Here is a 16,743-nt window from a genome sequence, read left to right as displayed (position 1 = left end):
TTTGCATACTTTTAAAAACTGTGCTGTTCCCATTTATTGACAGTGCTGTTCTTTTGAATTGCATTGGCTCCTTTGTCATAAATAAACTTTTATTGTATACGTGTGGGTCTTTTTTGGACTGCATTATATTTCATTCATTTGTTTATCCTTAACTCTAGTGGCACTTTGTCTTACTGAGTATTGCTTTTTAATAAGTCTTGAAATTAGAAGGTCTAAGTAAGGCCTCCAACTTCGAGGTTCATAATTTTAATGGAAAGCTGTTAAATATCTTGGCATATTATGTCGTACAAATATGACTAGCTTTAACTTAATTTAAAAAAATTGAAGATAGAGAATATAAGATGAAAACAGTGTTACACACAATAATAACTACATACCCACCAAAATGTGAAATGTTCAATTCTTTTATCTTGTTAATTTTAAAACAAAGGTAAAGAAGTACCTATCAGAATGAAAAAAGTAAAAAGATTCAATAGTATTTGATGTTTGTGAGGTGGTCAGAAAGTAGGCACTCTTACACTTGCTTGGTAGCAGTGTGAATTAGATCAGGCCCTCTGGAAGATCATTTAGCAGTGTGCTTCAAACAGTAAGGGTAAAATATTTTTAATCATAAAATTAGAGCTATTAAAATGACTCTTTGTTAACTGTAGACTTTCATAGATAATAATGTCATCTAGGGGAATTAAAAATCAGAGATAAAATCATTATGTGCTTTTCTAGGGTAGTTAACAATGCTCAGTTTCTTTGACTGTTTTCCTTGAAGGATGCTAAATTTTAGTGTTGTAATGGGGATTGTGGATGTCAAATGTTAGTAAAATATGTACGCGTGTTATTCCATTGGCTTCATGCTCAAGAAATTTACCCTCTTGGTGAATGGAAAAGTCTCTTATTAGAGAACACTACATGGCAGTTTGCATTAAAAGATGAATAAAATATAATGAAATGCTCCAATATACTGTATACAGGATAAATCCTTTGAAAGATTAATGAAGGAAAGTATCAACATATGGCAAAATTATCGGTATAGGATTAAATGGACTAGGTGGATTTGAATTGGATTTTGAGAATAAGGTTGTATAGGCAGGAATAATGAACATGTTGAATTATATAGTGTAAACAAGTAGGGAAGAGTGAGGAGATAAAAATTGTTATTGAATCCATTGATTTCCTTAATCTTTAGGTCTAATTTTCTAGGATGCCAGTTAATTGCTAGAGATAGACACATAGAGCGTTTAAATGTAAATGGTGTGTGCTTTTCTGAACATAAGTTCAGTTGTCTTTTGAGGTCTTTGGAATGTTCTGTTGATGAATGGTGCTGTTACTGTGTTGATGATATTATAAATTCTATTTTGGAAGCATAATTAAGTGATAATTATAACATGAAAAAAATAGGAAAAATTATTTTTATGAATGAATATCAGTTAATGAACTATTTTCTAAAAAAGAACTTCCTTAATCTTTGGTTTGGAGCAACAGAATAAGTAACTCAAGTATGTGCTCTCAATAGAAATTTAAGATAATTTATTTTATTTTTAAAATATGTAGATGAAAATTTTAGTTCATCAGGTGATTGAATAATAGTACAGTATTTTCCTTTCAATTCTAGTGGCTTCATCTTAAAAGAGTAAATGATAAAACCTTGTTATATTAAAGTGTATTGTATTTGTTCATTCACAAAAATATACTGAGAGCCTAGGATATTCCTGGAACTTTTCTGTGCTGTGGGAAAATATTGCTGGACAGAACATACATGGTCACGGGCTAGTTGAACTATTGATTCAGACATATTTTCGTGAATCCTCTGAAGCTTTTTGGACCCTTGTTTGGTTCACTGGCCTAATTACTATCATTTTGTCTTTTTAAGCAGAGATTTTCCTGTCAGACCCTTTTGCATAACCTGTGGATTTACCTTTGGCTCATGTTTCCATCTACAGCCCAGTCAGTTGTGGTTGCAGAGGTGTGTGGTACATGATGTTCCTCCCTCATGCGGATTATAGGCTGGGCAGGTTTTCTTGTTTTCTCTTTAGATGTATTTAGAAACAGTGGCCTCCCTAGCTAGCACATAGAGCTTGTTTTCAAAAGAAAGCTAACGTTTCAATTTCCAGTTTACCAGTTGCATCATCTCCATTTATTAACTCAGTCTAGTGGATTCTTTTTTATTCTTTTATATTTTTAAGTCAATTTATGAACAATGCAGAATAGTGAAAAGCCACCTTATCAGAAATGTTAATAAGAATTTAAGCTTGGCAAACCTATTCTGTCAAGTAAATTTTGGTGCGCAAACATCATAAAAGATGAGAGTATTATCACACTTTCACTTTTTTTTTTTAAATGGCAAAACCAGATGGTCCAGCTTGTCGCAGAATATTGCATGAAAAAGTACTTTCAGTTGAATGACCAATTGGAGAATACTGTATTTCCTTTTTTGTCCTTAGAAATATCTTGTTCACTCAGTTCTTAATACTCAATACTGTATTCATCTAGGATATTATAATTAGTCTGATGTATCATGTGCATGATTGTTTTGCCATCTTTGTTAGAGTCTAGAGTGCTGTTGTCTCTTTGTACCCACCTTTTCATGTATCTATTCATTATAAGATACCTTTCTTTGTCAGTGTTTTTCTATTTTCTATAAGTGAAAGAAAACGAAGACTATTGAATTAGTGAATATGTTAAATGAAAGTGAAATGGACTAGAAGGTGTCTCCAAGCTTTTTAAATACCTTCTTGAAAGATGAGGCAATTTGGGCAACACAGTATAAAATCTGGATGATAATTTATTTCACCACAGCACCAACTTTGTAGGACAGGGCTTTGCGAAGTTTACCTTGTTGGGTGCCTGTTTTTGCAAATTAAGTTTTTTTGGAACATGGCTGTGTTTGGTCATTTACAAGTGGCTACTTTTACACTACAATAGCAGAATTGAATAGTGGCAAAGATAATGCGGCCCACAAACCTAAAGTATTTACTGGCTGGCTGTTTAAGAAAAAGTTTGTCAACTCTTTTTCTAGGATATTATCTCATTTTCCCTTTTTTAAAATATACTTTTTATTTTAGTCTTAAAGTTTCTTTTCTAGTGTGATAGGGTATACTTGGATGATGAGTACTGATGAAATAATACCTAGGATTATGAAGTAACTGTTTCAAGATAGAGGAAAGATAAGACAAGATGTTATATTTATAAAAAGTTTCATTGAATCCATATGATAGCTGTGCAAGATGGAATGAGTTCTGTTTCGTTACTAAAGAATATAATAATACTCTGTTTTCTTTGGGAGACCTATAAGAAGGAGTAAAAATACATCTAAGAAGGCTTGATGATGAAATATCAACCCTTATAAATAGTTAAATTTGCTAAAAAACAAAAAACCCTCAAAAAGAAAGAATGAACCCAGCGCGCTGTGGTGATGTAACAAGGTTTCATTCTCATAAATTCATACATTGTTACCTCGTATCTTTGAAAAGTCCTATTTACAAAACAAACAAACAAATGTGTCTAAACTGTCTGGCTTTTTTTTTTTTTTTTTCTCACAAGAAAACATTACAGAAGTTAAGGTTGTGATTCTCCTCCCAACTTACTTTAACTGCTTATCCCACATTATTCTCGCCTGTTGAGTCATGTGGCATGGGCTATCATAATTCAGCTTAAGTTTTTTTAAATTATAAATCATAGGTATTATAGCACAAAATTTATTTTTAAGATAGATATTTGGACTTGACTTTTATTTTGTCCAGAGTGTTAAGAACTTTTTGATTTTTCATTTTGTTTTTTAAAAAATGATATACCTGATTGTATCACTGAAGTTAAGAATTCACCACTGTGAAAACTATGACACACTAAGGAGTAATTTGGAAGTATTATATACATGTCATGTTCAGATTTTGGTGTGAGAAATACATGTTTTAATCTCTTAATTTCTATGTTTATATTACATTTTAATGTTTATTATTTTAACCAAGGTTATTTTATTCCAGCAACTTCCAGGGGAAATTTTAATTCATGTTGAGATATATAATAGCTGGTTTTGAAATCTGATTACAAAAGCATGAAAATTCTTAATCTCACAGAAAAATTTCCCTTATACAGTAAAGCTGAATATTTAAATCAGGTGAATAATTTATATTCTTAATAATTAAAACTCAAGTAAGTCATAATTTTAAGATTATTTAACCAAGATATATTTTGTAGGTAAAAAGTCAGCAGAACTATTAACATAAGTCATAACCTGCTTTTTAAAAAAGTATAATACTAAAGGAATAGTCATAAATATTTTGTCTTTGTTTTTTAAGGCAAGAGGCGCAGATGTTCCCGAGATTCCTGGAGATCTTACTCTTAAGACGTGTGGCAGTACAGCCAGTATGAAGGTTAAGCATGTGAAAAAGTGAGTATAACTTTACAGTGGGTTCTAAATGAATTCCTATGAATGGAAATCAGTTCTTTAGTTCTCTTAAAACTTTTATTTAGACTTTTTACAAAAATATGCTGTTACTGTGCAATTGTTAATCCTTAAATTATGACTCAGCAGTGGAATAGGCCTACAGATTATCCATTCATCTAAAATATACTTTATTTTTGTTCTTGAAGCAACTTATGTTATCTTCTGTTATGTTACAGTTGTTTGATAGAAACAATCTAACCGTGTCATTCTTGGTACCCTTAGTGCATGCTCTCATTCATTCAGAAATATCAGCTTTATTGTCTGAGTTATGAGATTATTAGATTTCAGGTTTGCCTTTGAGGAGCATGAAGTAGATGCCAAGAGTTGACTATTAAGTGAAATACAGGTTGAGCATCCCTAATTTGAAGCTATGAAATCCAGAGTGCTCCAAAATGTGAAACTTTTTGAGTGCCAACATGGTAGCACAAATGGAAAATTTCACACCTGACCTTACGTGAGTGTTCGCAGTTAAAATTTTGTTTCATGCACAAAATTATTTAAAATGTTGTATAACATTACCTTCAGGCTGTGTATAAAATGTATATGAAATATAAATGAATTTTTTATATAGACTTGGGTCCCAGCCCCAAGATACAAGCAGATATAGATATAAGCAAATATTCCAAAATCTGAAAAAATCTGAAATCCAAAACTCTTCTGGTCTCTGTGTCATTTCGAATAAGGGCTATTCATCCTGTACCTGAAGCTAATCAGTTTTAAACAGGAAAACCATCTTTTCACTTGGTAGAGTTAGATAGCCATGCTTCATGTGTAAGCAGAGGAAAGACAAGGATAAACATGTTCATTCTGCGTCCAGGTCCACCACTCCAGGACTGATGGGCTGTGACAACATTCACAGGTAAAACCTGGTTTCGTACCTTGTGTTGGGAATGCTGCTCTGGTTGGAAGCTGGCTGTTCACAGTTTCCATAGCATTTGCTGAAAATAACAGTTTTTCTATGGACATTGATTTGGGTCAACATTAGGAGATACGGTAATGCTTTTTTTATTTTTGGTTTTGATCTGTACACTAAATATAATACTCATCTGATTCAGTGTATTTTAAAGAGGATTTGTGTGGATATGTGTGGCTCATGTGCATGTGCTTACTAAATATTTTTGCTTGCATGAGCTCTTAAATCCATTGTATTTTCCCCTTAAACTTAGTAATTTTTACTATTTCACTATCTTGTTTCTTGTTTATTTCATGTGTTTCAGGTTACCCTTCACTAAAGGTCACTTTCCGAAGATGGCTGAATGTGCGCATTTCCATTATGAGAATGTTGAGTTTGGCAGCATACAGGTATATTGAAATATTTCTTATATCCTGAATTAAGATTTGCACATCTGCCTTTATATCTATATGCTTATCTATATATCTGTATCTGATAGATGACACTTCGAAGTAGTTTTTTTTAAATTGATGTCTTATTGGTTGAGGTAAAATCTTTCTTCTCTTCTGTTGACAAATACTTGATGTCACATTGACATATAAAAGTAACCATCACGCTAACATGTATCAGTTAAGGAAAATCAGTCCTGTCCCCCTCTGTTTTCCTGTATCATGTCCATATGTCCATGGCTTTGTGTAGTGACTTTCTATTCTGACCTTATGTAACCTTGTCTTAATTAATTGTGAACTTTGATACTTGGTAGATTAAAGTGTTCTCACTTTATTCTTCTTTTTCAGGAATGTTTTTACTGTTTCTGCCTTTGCATTTACATACAAATTATTGAATCTAACTTGATATCAAGCTACATACTTTGCTCTTATATCATTGGCAGCTTAACGTCCTTTGTACATTATATATGTATTAATGTGAAAAAACTACTAAAAACGTAAAAAATAGCCAGATTGTGGTTATTTAAAAAATCATATTTTCCCAGGGGAACAGAAGCCACTCTTTACATTGTCTTTTCAAAATAGGCTAATAGAAAAAAAAGTCTTGATTTCTACACACAACATGGAGAGGTAGTCCCCTTCCTGTCCTTGCCCTGACCACCGTCTGTCCAGAATAAAACTCATAAGACATGATAGATTTGTGTCACAGTGTGCTACTTTTTGTAATTTTATTTCATAAACAAGTGAGATGAATTTGATCTATAGGATTTATGAAAGTGAAGGACATTTCTATTTCAAATAAATTGACAGTTTAAAATAGCACTAGAGATTTATAATTTTGTTCCATTAGTGTGTATGTCCTTGCAATTGCAGTTATCATGATAAATTTCTTAGGTCAGGAAGAGCTGATTAAGAAAACAGTAATGAGTACATTTTTCATTTTGTGACTGTTAAGCATTTGATATATCTGTTGAGTGATTTAGTTTACTCTGCTTGCAATTTAGCTAAACTATTTTCTACTTAATTTATTTTGCTTTTTTTTTTTTTTAATCTTTACAAGATTGAATGAGCTCTTTTGGAAGGCGGTAAACATTGTAAGGAGTTTTAGCAAAGTGAAAAGAAATAGGACGCTAGAGATCTAAAACCAGACCAAAGAATATTTAAATGTTAACATTATATGAAAGGTTAGGAAATCTCTAAAGCATCTGATTTAAAATAAAAACAAAGCTATTATTGGTAAGCATTGTATAATGAAATAGAAAAAGCACTGGCTTTAGTTCACAAACGTAGATTCTAATTTTCTTTTTGCTAAATCTTAGGAAGTTTATGACCTTGGGCAAGTAGCTTAGCCTCTTTGGTTTTCTTTCCTTTATGAGGTGAATAAGGTCGTGCTAAATAGTATCGTAGTTCTAAACTTTTTTTATTTTACATTTAAAGAGTTTATAATGGCTGCATTGAGGATGTGGGTAGGGAATAAACAGTTGTTACTCAGCATTTGGCTCTCTTGAGATTTTGTTAAATGCCTGTTATTAGAGTCCAGTCCTCTTAATTGGAGGACTGTGTCTCATTTTTATGGGGAGAACACATTAGGGAGACTTTCTACCAATGAACAGACCTGTAGTCTTCATTTTAGAGGGTCATACCATGTTTCACTTTCTCGATTGCACTTACTTCAACCCTGTAAAATTCCATTACTCAGGCAGAAGAGGGAAAAAAGATTTGATACTAAGTCAGTGTGTGACCCTGCATATATGAGGTGTATGAGTGAGATGTTTGAGGATTGTATTGATTGACCATGAGGCCTCTGGACTATGGAAGACAGGGGTGGTTTAAAGGAAACCAGCCCAGCTGCACCTTGCTGGTCCACACCAGAATCATCTTTCTCTGTTGACTGTGCTCTATTTGGCGCACCTTTCCTGCCAAGTTTTGTCCTGCCTCTGTTCTGTGTCTTTGGAGACTGGCCTCTACATACCACGTCTACCAGTTTTGCTTGCCTTCTGCTTCTGGATGAATTCAGCACATGTCAGATACCATCAGGAGGAAAACATTAGTTTTCATTAACCAAGTTGTATAGCGAAAGAACTGTAATAGTATCCTGACTTGACTTACATGCTTATGTTTTTTTCTTGGGTTACTGTTCTCTCTTTGGCTAGTATAAGGTTTTACATTTTGATGGACCGATGAATGCCATTTAAAGAAAAACAAAAACAATAATATTAACCTCTAAACAATCCTGCGTTCTATCTGCCACAAGCAATTAAAGTTCATATGTCTCAGTTCTTATTCTTTATCATTTTATAAACATCTTGCTTTTTATACAGGTAAATATTAACACATTTGATTCTAAACATGTTTATGGAAAATGAATCCTTTATTTTCAATATAAGGTTGGAATATGTTCTGAAGAGGAAACAAGTAAGACAACTTAGTAAAATGTATCAATAATAGATCATCAGTTGTACACTGGGCAGCTCTGGTATAAATTGGTAGGTTGTTCATACTGTCACTCGGCCAGCTTGGTTGTTGCTTTTCATATGTACCAATCCTGGGACATTCCGCAGTGACATACCTTCTCTTTTTTACTCTAATCTTAGGAATTTCTCTTCGATTTACAGATTTACTGTCTTTGTGTTTACAGCTCTTCCTTCTCTTCAGATCTGAAAGTTTGTAATTGCCATTGGCCATCATATCCTAGTATGACAGAGATGTTAATGTCTTCTACATTGTAAACATCCAGACAAAATAATCTTTAACTTTCGGGATTTTAGTTCTGGAATGAAATAGTTATTTTTAATCCTGTATGTTAGAAATTCCAATGATCAATTTTATTTAGTCTGAAAGACACAGTTGCTTAAAAAACAATTTAGATGTAAGTCAGTACTTTTACTGGGTCAGTACGGTCATTACCATATAATGATATATAATGTACAAAGGACATTTTTATGATCTCTCCTTTGAATTCCAGCCTTGTATATCCAGCTGACTTCCCTGCATCTTCACTTGGATGCCTAATAACACCACAATCATTGCAGCATGCCCAGAACAGTCTTTCAGACCTGCTCTTTCTGCTGACTTCCCATCTTGGTAAATAGCAACTCTATCCTTTCAGTTCCTGAGGCCAGCCAAGAACCGTGGAGCATCTTGGACATCTCTCTTTCTGTCAGTCCTCACATCCAGTCCATCAGCAGATTTTCTGGCTCCATCTTTAAAGTAAATCCAGGATCTAACCATGCCCACCTGCTTCTCTGCTATCACCTTACACTAAAGCATTGTCTTTTGGGAGGATTGTTTCAATAGACTTCTGTAGTTGGCACAGCAGCAAGAATGATTCTTTTCAAATGTAAGTCCAATCATGTCACTTTTTAAAAACTCTCCAGTTAGTGTTCATCTTATTCAGAGTAAAAGTCAGATTTCTTAAACTTTTCTACAAGGATTTACAGAATGTACCCTTACTCTTCCAACCTCATCTTTCTTCTCTTCCCCTCGGACAGGGTGATCCAGCCACAGTGGCCTCTTGGTTTTCTGCCAGTATGTGTACCCCCTTCTCAGGGCCTTGGTACTTTTTGTTTCCTCTACTTAAAATGCTCCTTTAGGAGAGCCACACACCTTGCTGCCTCCTCTTTTAAAAGTACTTGCTCCAGTGCTGTCTTCCCAGACTGCATCTTCCTTACATAAGATTGCAACTCTAGTCACCGGCTTTCCTCATCTCCCTCTCGTTTATTTCCCTCCATACCGTTTAACACCATTCGGCATGCTAAATATTATTTATTTTCTTCCCCTCAACATCTAGAACAGTGGTTGACACATAAAACTACTCAATGAATATTTGTTTAATGAATAACAGATGAATGACGTGAATGGATGAATGAGTTTATATTTGAAGAAGAGATAAAATTGGTTTAAAAATGCTGTTTTACTATTTTGTTTTTATTTATCATTTTAAATTTGTTCTTATATGATAAGAATATATATTCCTTATGAGTGTTTATTTATTATAAAACAAATTGTGTAACCATCCTGTTTAAGTCTCAGTTTGGTTCCTTCAGTTGTAATGTGTGGTATAGGACAGACACTATGCTGAGGAGAAAGGTGCTGGCGTGGTGTAGAATGGGTATGGCCAGCTGCTGCAGTGAGCCTTGGTCTTGCTTTCCTTGTCTTCACACTGAAAAGGAAGTACGGTTACTAGATACTAGAATGCTAGGTGACAGCTAATGTTCCTTCAAGCTAAGAAATTGTAGATGAACTATGAGTTCTGATTCAGGTTGTGATAAGGTGCAGAGGAAAAGAGATATAACAGCACAGGGGAGGAGAGGTTGTATCATGCCATGTTCTTATTTTATTCTGCTTCCATAGAGCTTGAATAAGCTGTTAGTATCTGTAAAAATTATTACAGATAATTGTTCATGTCATAGAAGTAACTTGTTGAAACATCTTTATATTCCTGGGACATGTTATGCTGAGTTATATATATATTTAAAAATAAATTCCTTTTTTACGCTCTACTAAGATTTTATAATTTCTGCATCTATGTTTATTGGTGAAGTTAACCTGTGAGCTATACTTGTCCCACTAGCCTAAGACTGGGGAATTTCTGCTCCCCTGTCCCATTCTGCACCCCTTTAAAATAAATGCACTGGAATATTTTGTGTAAACGGAATTACCTGTTCTTTGAAGGGTCAATAGAATTTTCCTGTTAAAACCTTTTGAAACTGGTTCCCAATTGGGAACTTAATCTTTATCATCTTTACTTACCATTTCAACTTATGATTTGATTATTGCTCATTAGGTTCTTTTGTATCTCCTTAGATCAATTTTTATCATTTGTATTTTCTTAAAAATTGTTCATTTAATGTAGCTTTTTAAATTCATGGATTATAAGTTGTACACAAGATATTATTAAGTCTTGGTCTTGTCAAAGAACCAGCTTGTGGTTTTACTGATCAACCAAAGTGTTTTTTTCTTTATTTTTCATGTCAATAATTTCTAAGTATAACTTTTCTTTTGTTTCTTGAATTGAAAGTTTAGTTTTTCTTATTTTTTTTTTTTTCTAGAAAAGAGTTGAGAATAATGTGTATTGCCTACTAGGATTTGCCTCTCAAAAACTAGCTTTGTCATAAACCAACTTTGTCAAATATTAATATTACACTACATATACTACTTAATCTCTTCTTTAGAGAAATAGAATGCAACAGGTATTGTTAATCATTTTTTTTAGGTATTAATTTTTTAATAAGTGCATTTAAGTTTGGATATTTTCCTGTGAATAGCACTTTGGCCAGATTCTACAGGTTTGATTCATAAATGTCGTATATTTGGTTTAGAGAAATTTAAATTTCTAAAAAATGATAAACAATTACTAAAGAGGCTTTTTGTTTTGAGTAAAGCCACATGTAGTTTAAAATTCTGCAAATTTATTGTTACTGCACTTATTTTCCCTGTTGTATTATTCTGCAGTCCAAAAACAAAGATTAATTTACATTTTACAAAATATTTTTCAGTAAGCAGGGGGGAAGGTCTCTTGTAGCAGGCAAAGAAATGACCGGTGTATTGGGTCTGATCAGTTTGAGGCGGAACTGTTCCTGTTGTGCTTTGTGTTGTACCGCCATCTAGTGTGTAGGGTGGTAAAAGGATATGTTTGATTTATATTTTCTTTATCATCTGGTTATCTGAAGTTATCACTTGATGTGTTTCTTTTTATCCAATTTCATACAAAACATTAAGTTAAATTAACCTGAATGGTAGAGTTCACGTTTTTGTGTAAGTAAGAAATAGGAAAAGTATGAATTTAATGTCTGTGTCTTGAGCTTTCTATACGCAAGCTGCCTGCAAGGGGCTTGAAAATGCTGTCGCGGCTTTTTGTCATTGGATGCATTTCTGCCTTGATATTGGGAAATGCGGAAAAAAGTAGTAAAGTTTGACCTGAGTGTAGGAATATTGAGGGTTAATAATACAAAAAATTTTAAAAGCCTGAAGTTCCATTTAAAATGAAGTAATCAGAATTGTAATAAAAATACAAGCCAGTATTTATTGAATATTTTGTGTGAGCCAGGCATTATATCAAATACTGTTTACACATTGTCTCAATTACGCTCCACAACAATTTCAGATACAGAAATTTAGGTGAAAAGAGCTTAAGAACTTACTAAAGTTCTGAAACTGTGTTGCAGACTGTGTTGGAATTGAGGCAGTCTGACACTAGAGCCATTCTGTGTGTTCTTTTGTGTTGCTAAAACAGAACAGACTGACCCAACTAATATTTTAACAAAAAGAAATAAACGATGATTCTGGAATATCTCGCATCTTTAATGTAGTTGAAGGTTAAAAAGTTTGATACATAATATTGCAGTGTAACCTTAAATAATTTCCAGTGTGATCTTAAGTAAATTCTTAATGTCTCTGGTTGTCAGCTTCCTCATTTGTGAAATACAAATAAATGTATCTATTCTAACTATATCACAAAGTGCTATGGGAATTAAGTGACATAACTGACATAAGTGACATTTTAAAGTGCTTTAGAGAAAGGCAAAAGTTCTAGGGAAGCACTTAGGTAAAGTCAAATAATCATCTTTAAAATGTGGAAAGTCATGCTTGTCCCGATGACCCAAGGACAGTGTTGTCAGCATTGAGGCAGTGGATACTGACTTCACCAGAGTACTTCCTATCAGTTACGCTTTTGTCATTAATAAAAATAAATTAATGAAAAGGTTCTCTCTCCTCATTTTGTTAAGACACTTGCAGTTTGAAAAACTGACTTGTACATATTTTCAGTTTAAAAAAATCTTACACAGAAGTACTATTACTACGTGTGTAATCATTTGAAATAAAAACCATGCTAATTTTATTCTCACCCTGGCCACAAAGTTTAGTTTTCCTCAAAAGAAATAAAAATCTTAACCTTCCTTTTCTGTGTGTTTTGCAGTAATACTCCCTCTTATACAGGGAAATCATTGTCCTTTCAGGGGAGGATTTGAAATGAAATGTTCAGATAGTGAGTTACCAGTTCCACTGTCATCTAAGTACTGGATTTTCACTGTATCTCATTTGAGCTTATTCAGTCCAAGAATCAGATGTGTGAAAGTGGTTGGACTGTGAAAAAATATATCTATAGTGGAATCAGTCATAATTTACAGGCAGCTTACTTATAGTATTGTTGAGTCTGAAACTGTGAAGAGTCTGAGATGTTTTTCTACTAGTAAGCTAACAAGTTGGCTTGCCACAATTACAGACACACTGCACACATCCTCACTCTCTTTCTCTGTCACCACCCTTTCCCCCAGCAGAAACCTGAAGTCTCTGGATCAGAAATCAAGCCCTTGTTTACTTGAAAAGTACTTACGTTGGTTCCCTAGGCCCTAGTTCTCCATAAAGTGATGTGGTGACAACCAGAGATACCCTGTGTTTATAAGTGGGATTTGGTACCACAAGAGAACTCTGCACTTAGGAAACTTGAAGTTTATACAGGATAGCTGGCATTCCTGCCCATTCTCCTTTCTCAGGATGGAGAGAGAGAGACCTTTGCTCTGGAATGTAAACAAAGTCTCTGGGAAAAAGAAGCAAAGATCTGTGTTTCACAAACACCCTGGAATGTAAACATGGCTTGGGGGAGAGAGAAAACCTTTATCTCTGGAGGGCCCCATCTTCAGGGTTACTGGGTTCAGTTCAGTCCCTTAGCCCAGGTGCCAGAGCTCTTTGCTTAGAAAGCCCTGACCATGCTGAAATGTGAAAGTATGTATGAAGCAGTTTCCTGACAAATATATGTTCTTGAGTGAGAGCATCAGCAAGAAGAGGGGTGTGATTCTGCTGTTGTGTTATTTGGTCTCATTTTCCAGGTATTCTTCACAGTCAACTGATGGTGATTCTAGTGTTTAAAGATGAGCACATCAGTTGCTTTATCTGATACTCAGCTGAGAAAACAGTGCTCTATTCCAGTTCTGGAAAGAAAAACTGTTAGGTCTGTTAAGATGCCTATAGGTCTCTAGCTTTTTCCTGGTAAATCTGAAGGGTAATTTCGCCTTTTATTGATTTTCACCTTATGTGCTGGAATTAGAACTCACTTCACTTATTAACCATGTAAGATGTAATTCTACTGTAGAATTATTCTTCCTCTTGGCATCCTGAACTCAGTAGTTTTAAAGTAGTGTTTTCAGTGTCAAGTATTAGGAGGTTGCAGGTAGGGTGGGCGGACCACATAATATTATACAACAGAAATTCTTTTTTGTGTTTTCACGTCTGCTACACAGGCTGTGAGGTGAAAGAAAACTTGTTTACAAACCCCATAGGTATGACACAGTGAAACTGCAGCCATTACAGAACTACAAAAGATGAATAAAAGAAAAGAACTCTTTCATTTGCAATCTGTTGATTAGGCTTTGGTGAATGGTTTCTTCTGTGGGTGGGTGGTATATTTTTACCCTGTTCTATGCTACTGATTTCCATTTTCCATATGGAGAAAGAACTTTTCTGAACATTTGAAGACTTGCTGAATAGAGTTGTATTTTTAAAGATCCTAACAACACTAATTGTAATTGGTTTCCATGGTGATAGAAAAGTGAGCTCAATACAGGAAAAATAACTCCAAAGATAGATCTGGAAGAAATTTAGAAATACGGGATTTGGAAATCCTGTTTGCCATTTCTAATAGATGAAGGACTGAAATATTATTAAATTGAAAGAAGTGGAAATTATTTAAATCACTGAGTTCATGTCATAAATTTCTACAGGCAAATATAGTTCAGTCCTTCATAGTGTATAGTTTTTGTACATATAGTTCACGTACTGCATAAAATAAATTAATATTCAGACATGTGTATAGGGTATATTAAAACCCAGCGTTCACTTAGTGTAGTTTTATTGAATATCTTCTATGTGCTAGCCACCTATGTGAGTACCACTGATGAAGTAGATAATCTTTCCTCAGAGAAAACAAGTAATATACTAATAAATTCAAGAGAAGAACGGTGTTATAAATGTTGGAAGAGTGCTTGTAGGTATTCAGGGGTGAGAGAGATTATGTCCTGTGGCATTCAAAAGTCTTCACCTTTATTGAAGATTGAATAGAATTTGGATATGCAGAGATAGAGGTGAAGAACCCTCAGCCGAGGAAAAATAGTACAGACAAAGGTACTTGTGTTTTCATTGTTCAGCTCCCACTTATAAGTGAGACTGTCAGTTACTTTCTTAGTAAGAACTGAGAAAGTATTGCGGGATTTTGAGAAGAGAGTACCATGATTAATGTGTGATGGAGATGGAGAGAGACCATTTAAAATACTATTGTAATTATCCAGATGTAAGGAGGCCTAGAACCAGGGAAGTAGCAGTGGGGAGTAGGAAAAAAGGGGATAACTGTAAGAGATAAACTTTAGGAGGCATGAGAGAGTAAAGAGAAGGTGAAAAATGAGACCTTGAACCTGGAAATGTAAAAAGAGATCATGTGTGGAAAGGAGGAGAAGTAGCAGAATCTAGGGTGATTAGGTTGGTCAGCTGGGTGAATAGTAGTACAGTTTGTTTATTTTGTGAATTCAGGAAGAGGAGGAGAATATGTGAGGAAAGATGAAGAATTCAGTTTTGAAACTAAGCACCATATTTCAGGGAGAAGACAATGTTTGTTTATTCATTGAATACGTAGCGATTCGTACTTCAATCTCAGGTACAGTTGGCCCTTGAACAACATGGGTTTGAACTGTATGGGTCCACTCATATGTGAATTTTAAAAAATAAATATATTGGAAATTTTTTTAGAATTTTGCAGCAATTTGAAAAAACATGCAGAAGAACCATGCAGCCTAGAAATTTGGAAAAAAAGTAAGAAAAAGGTATGTCATGAATGCAAAATATATATATATAAATACTAGCCTATTTTATAACTTACTGCCATAAAATACACAAATACATTATAAAAAGTTAAAATTTATCAAAACTTACATAAACAGACTGAACATGGTGCAATTCCTAATCAAGAGGAATGTAAACAAACATAAAGGTGCAGTATTAAATTAAAACTGCACACAATTTAGTGTAGTACATACTGTACTACTGTAATAATTTTGTAGCCACCTCCTGTTGCTATTATGAATTCAAGTGTTACAAGGATCCACCTGAAACACTGTGTGATACTTAATCATCTCTGTATGTGCATTGTGTATCGCAGCAAAAAGTGATCTTATGGTTCTTCCATATTTTTTATTGGATTTGGTGCAATACCATAAACCTGAATAACGCCATGAGACTCATACAAAATGCTTCTAGTGGTGCTGGAAACACTCCCAAGAAGCAAAGTCATGACATTGTAATAAGAAGTAGCATTGCTTGATATGAACTATAAATGAAGTCTACAGCCACATTTGCTTGCCATTTCAATCTGTTGTAAGGACTATTTTTTTTAAAAAAAGGAAATCAATGCCGCTGTTATTGCAGCCAAACCAGTAGGTGTGAACACTTGCACTTTTTGCGAAATAGTTTTTTATCTCATATTGAAAATGCAGCTTTTATGTCAGTGCAGGATTGCTATAAGAAGGGCATACTTCTAGACTATAATATGATTTGAGAAAAGCAGTCATTTGCTTTTGATTGGTATTTGGATGTATATTTTGACAACATAAAGTAAAAGGAAGGTGACAAGTCTAAAGCTGGAGAATTTGATGCCAGCAAAGGATGGTTTGGTAATTTTAGAAAGAGGTTGGCTTAAAAAATGTCAGGGTAACAGGTCACCCAAGAGGCAGCAGATGAGTTCCCAGATACCATTAAGAAAATCATTGAGAAGAAAGGATATCTGCTTGGACAGTTTTTAATGCACCACGAAGCAGCCAAATGTTTGAATTTTTAGTGTCCCAGAAGGTGAAGAGAAAGTGAAAGGGATAGAAAACTTACTTAAGGGGGGGGCGGAGCAAGATGGCCGAATAGGAACAGCTGCAGTCTCCAACTCCCAGCGCAAAGGACACAGAAGACCGGTGATTTCTGCATTTTGA

General features: G+C 34.2%; 1 protein-coding gene across 1 annotated transcript in view; it reads left to right on the top strand.

The window, feature by feature from the left end:
• ARHGAP32 (Rho GTPase activating protein 32) overlaps nt 1–16,743 on the top strand; it is a 217,265-nt gene that overhangs the window by 48,348 nt on the left and 152,174 nt on the right. The window contains exons 3-4 of the mRNA XM_011934672.1: nt 4,290–4,381; nt 5,656–5,740. Coding sequence (XP_011790062.1) covers nt 4,290–4,381; nt 5,656–5,740 — 177 coding nt within the window. The remainder of the gene's footprint in view (nt 1–4,289; nt 4,382–5,655; nt 5,741–16,743) is intronic.

This window comes from Colobus angolensis, unplaced genomic scaffold, assembly GCF_000951035.1.
Source record: "Colobus angolensis palliatus isolate OR3802 unplaced genomic scaffold, Cang.pa_1.0 Scaffold137, whole genome shotgun sequence".
Taxonomy (NCBI): domain Eukaryota; kingdom Metazoa; phylum Chordata; class Mammalia; order Primates; family Cercopithecidae; genus Colobus; species Colobus angolensis.
This window is presented reverse-complemented; position numbering and strand designations above follow the sequence as displayed.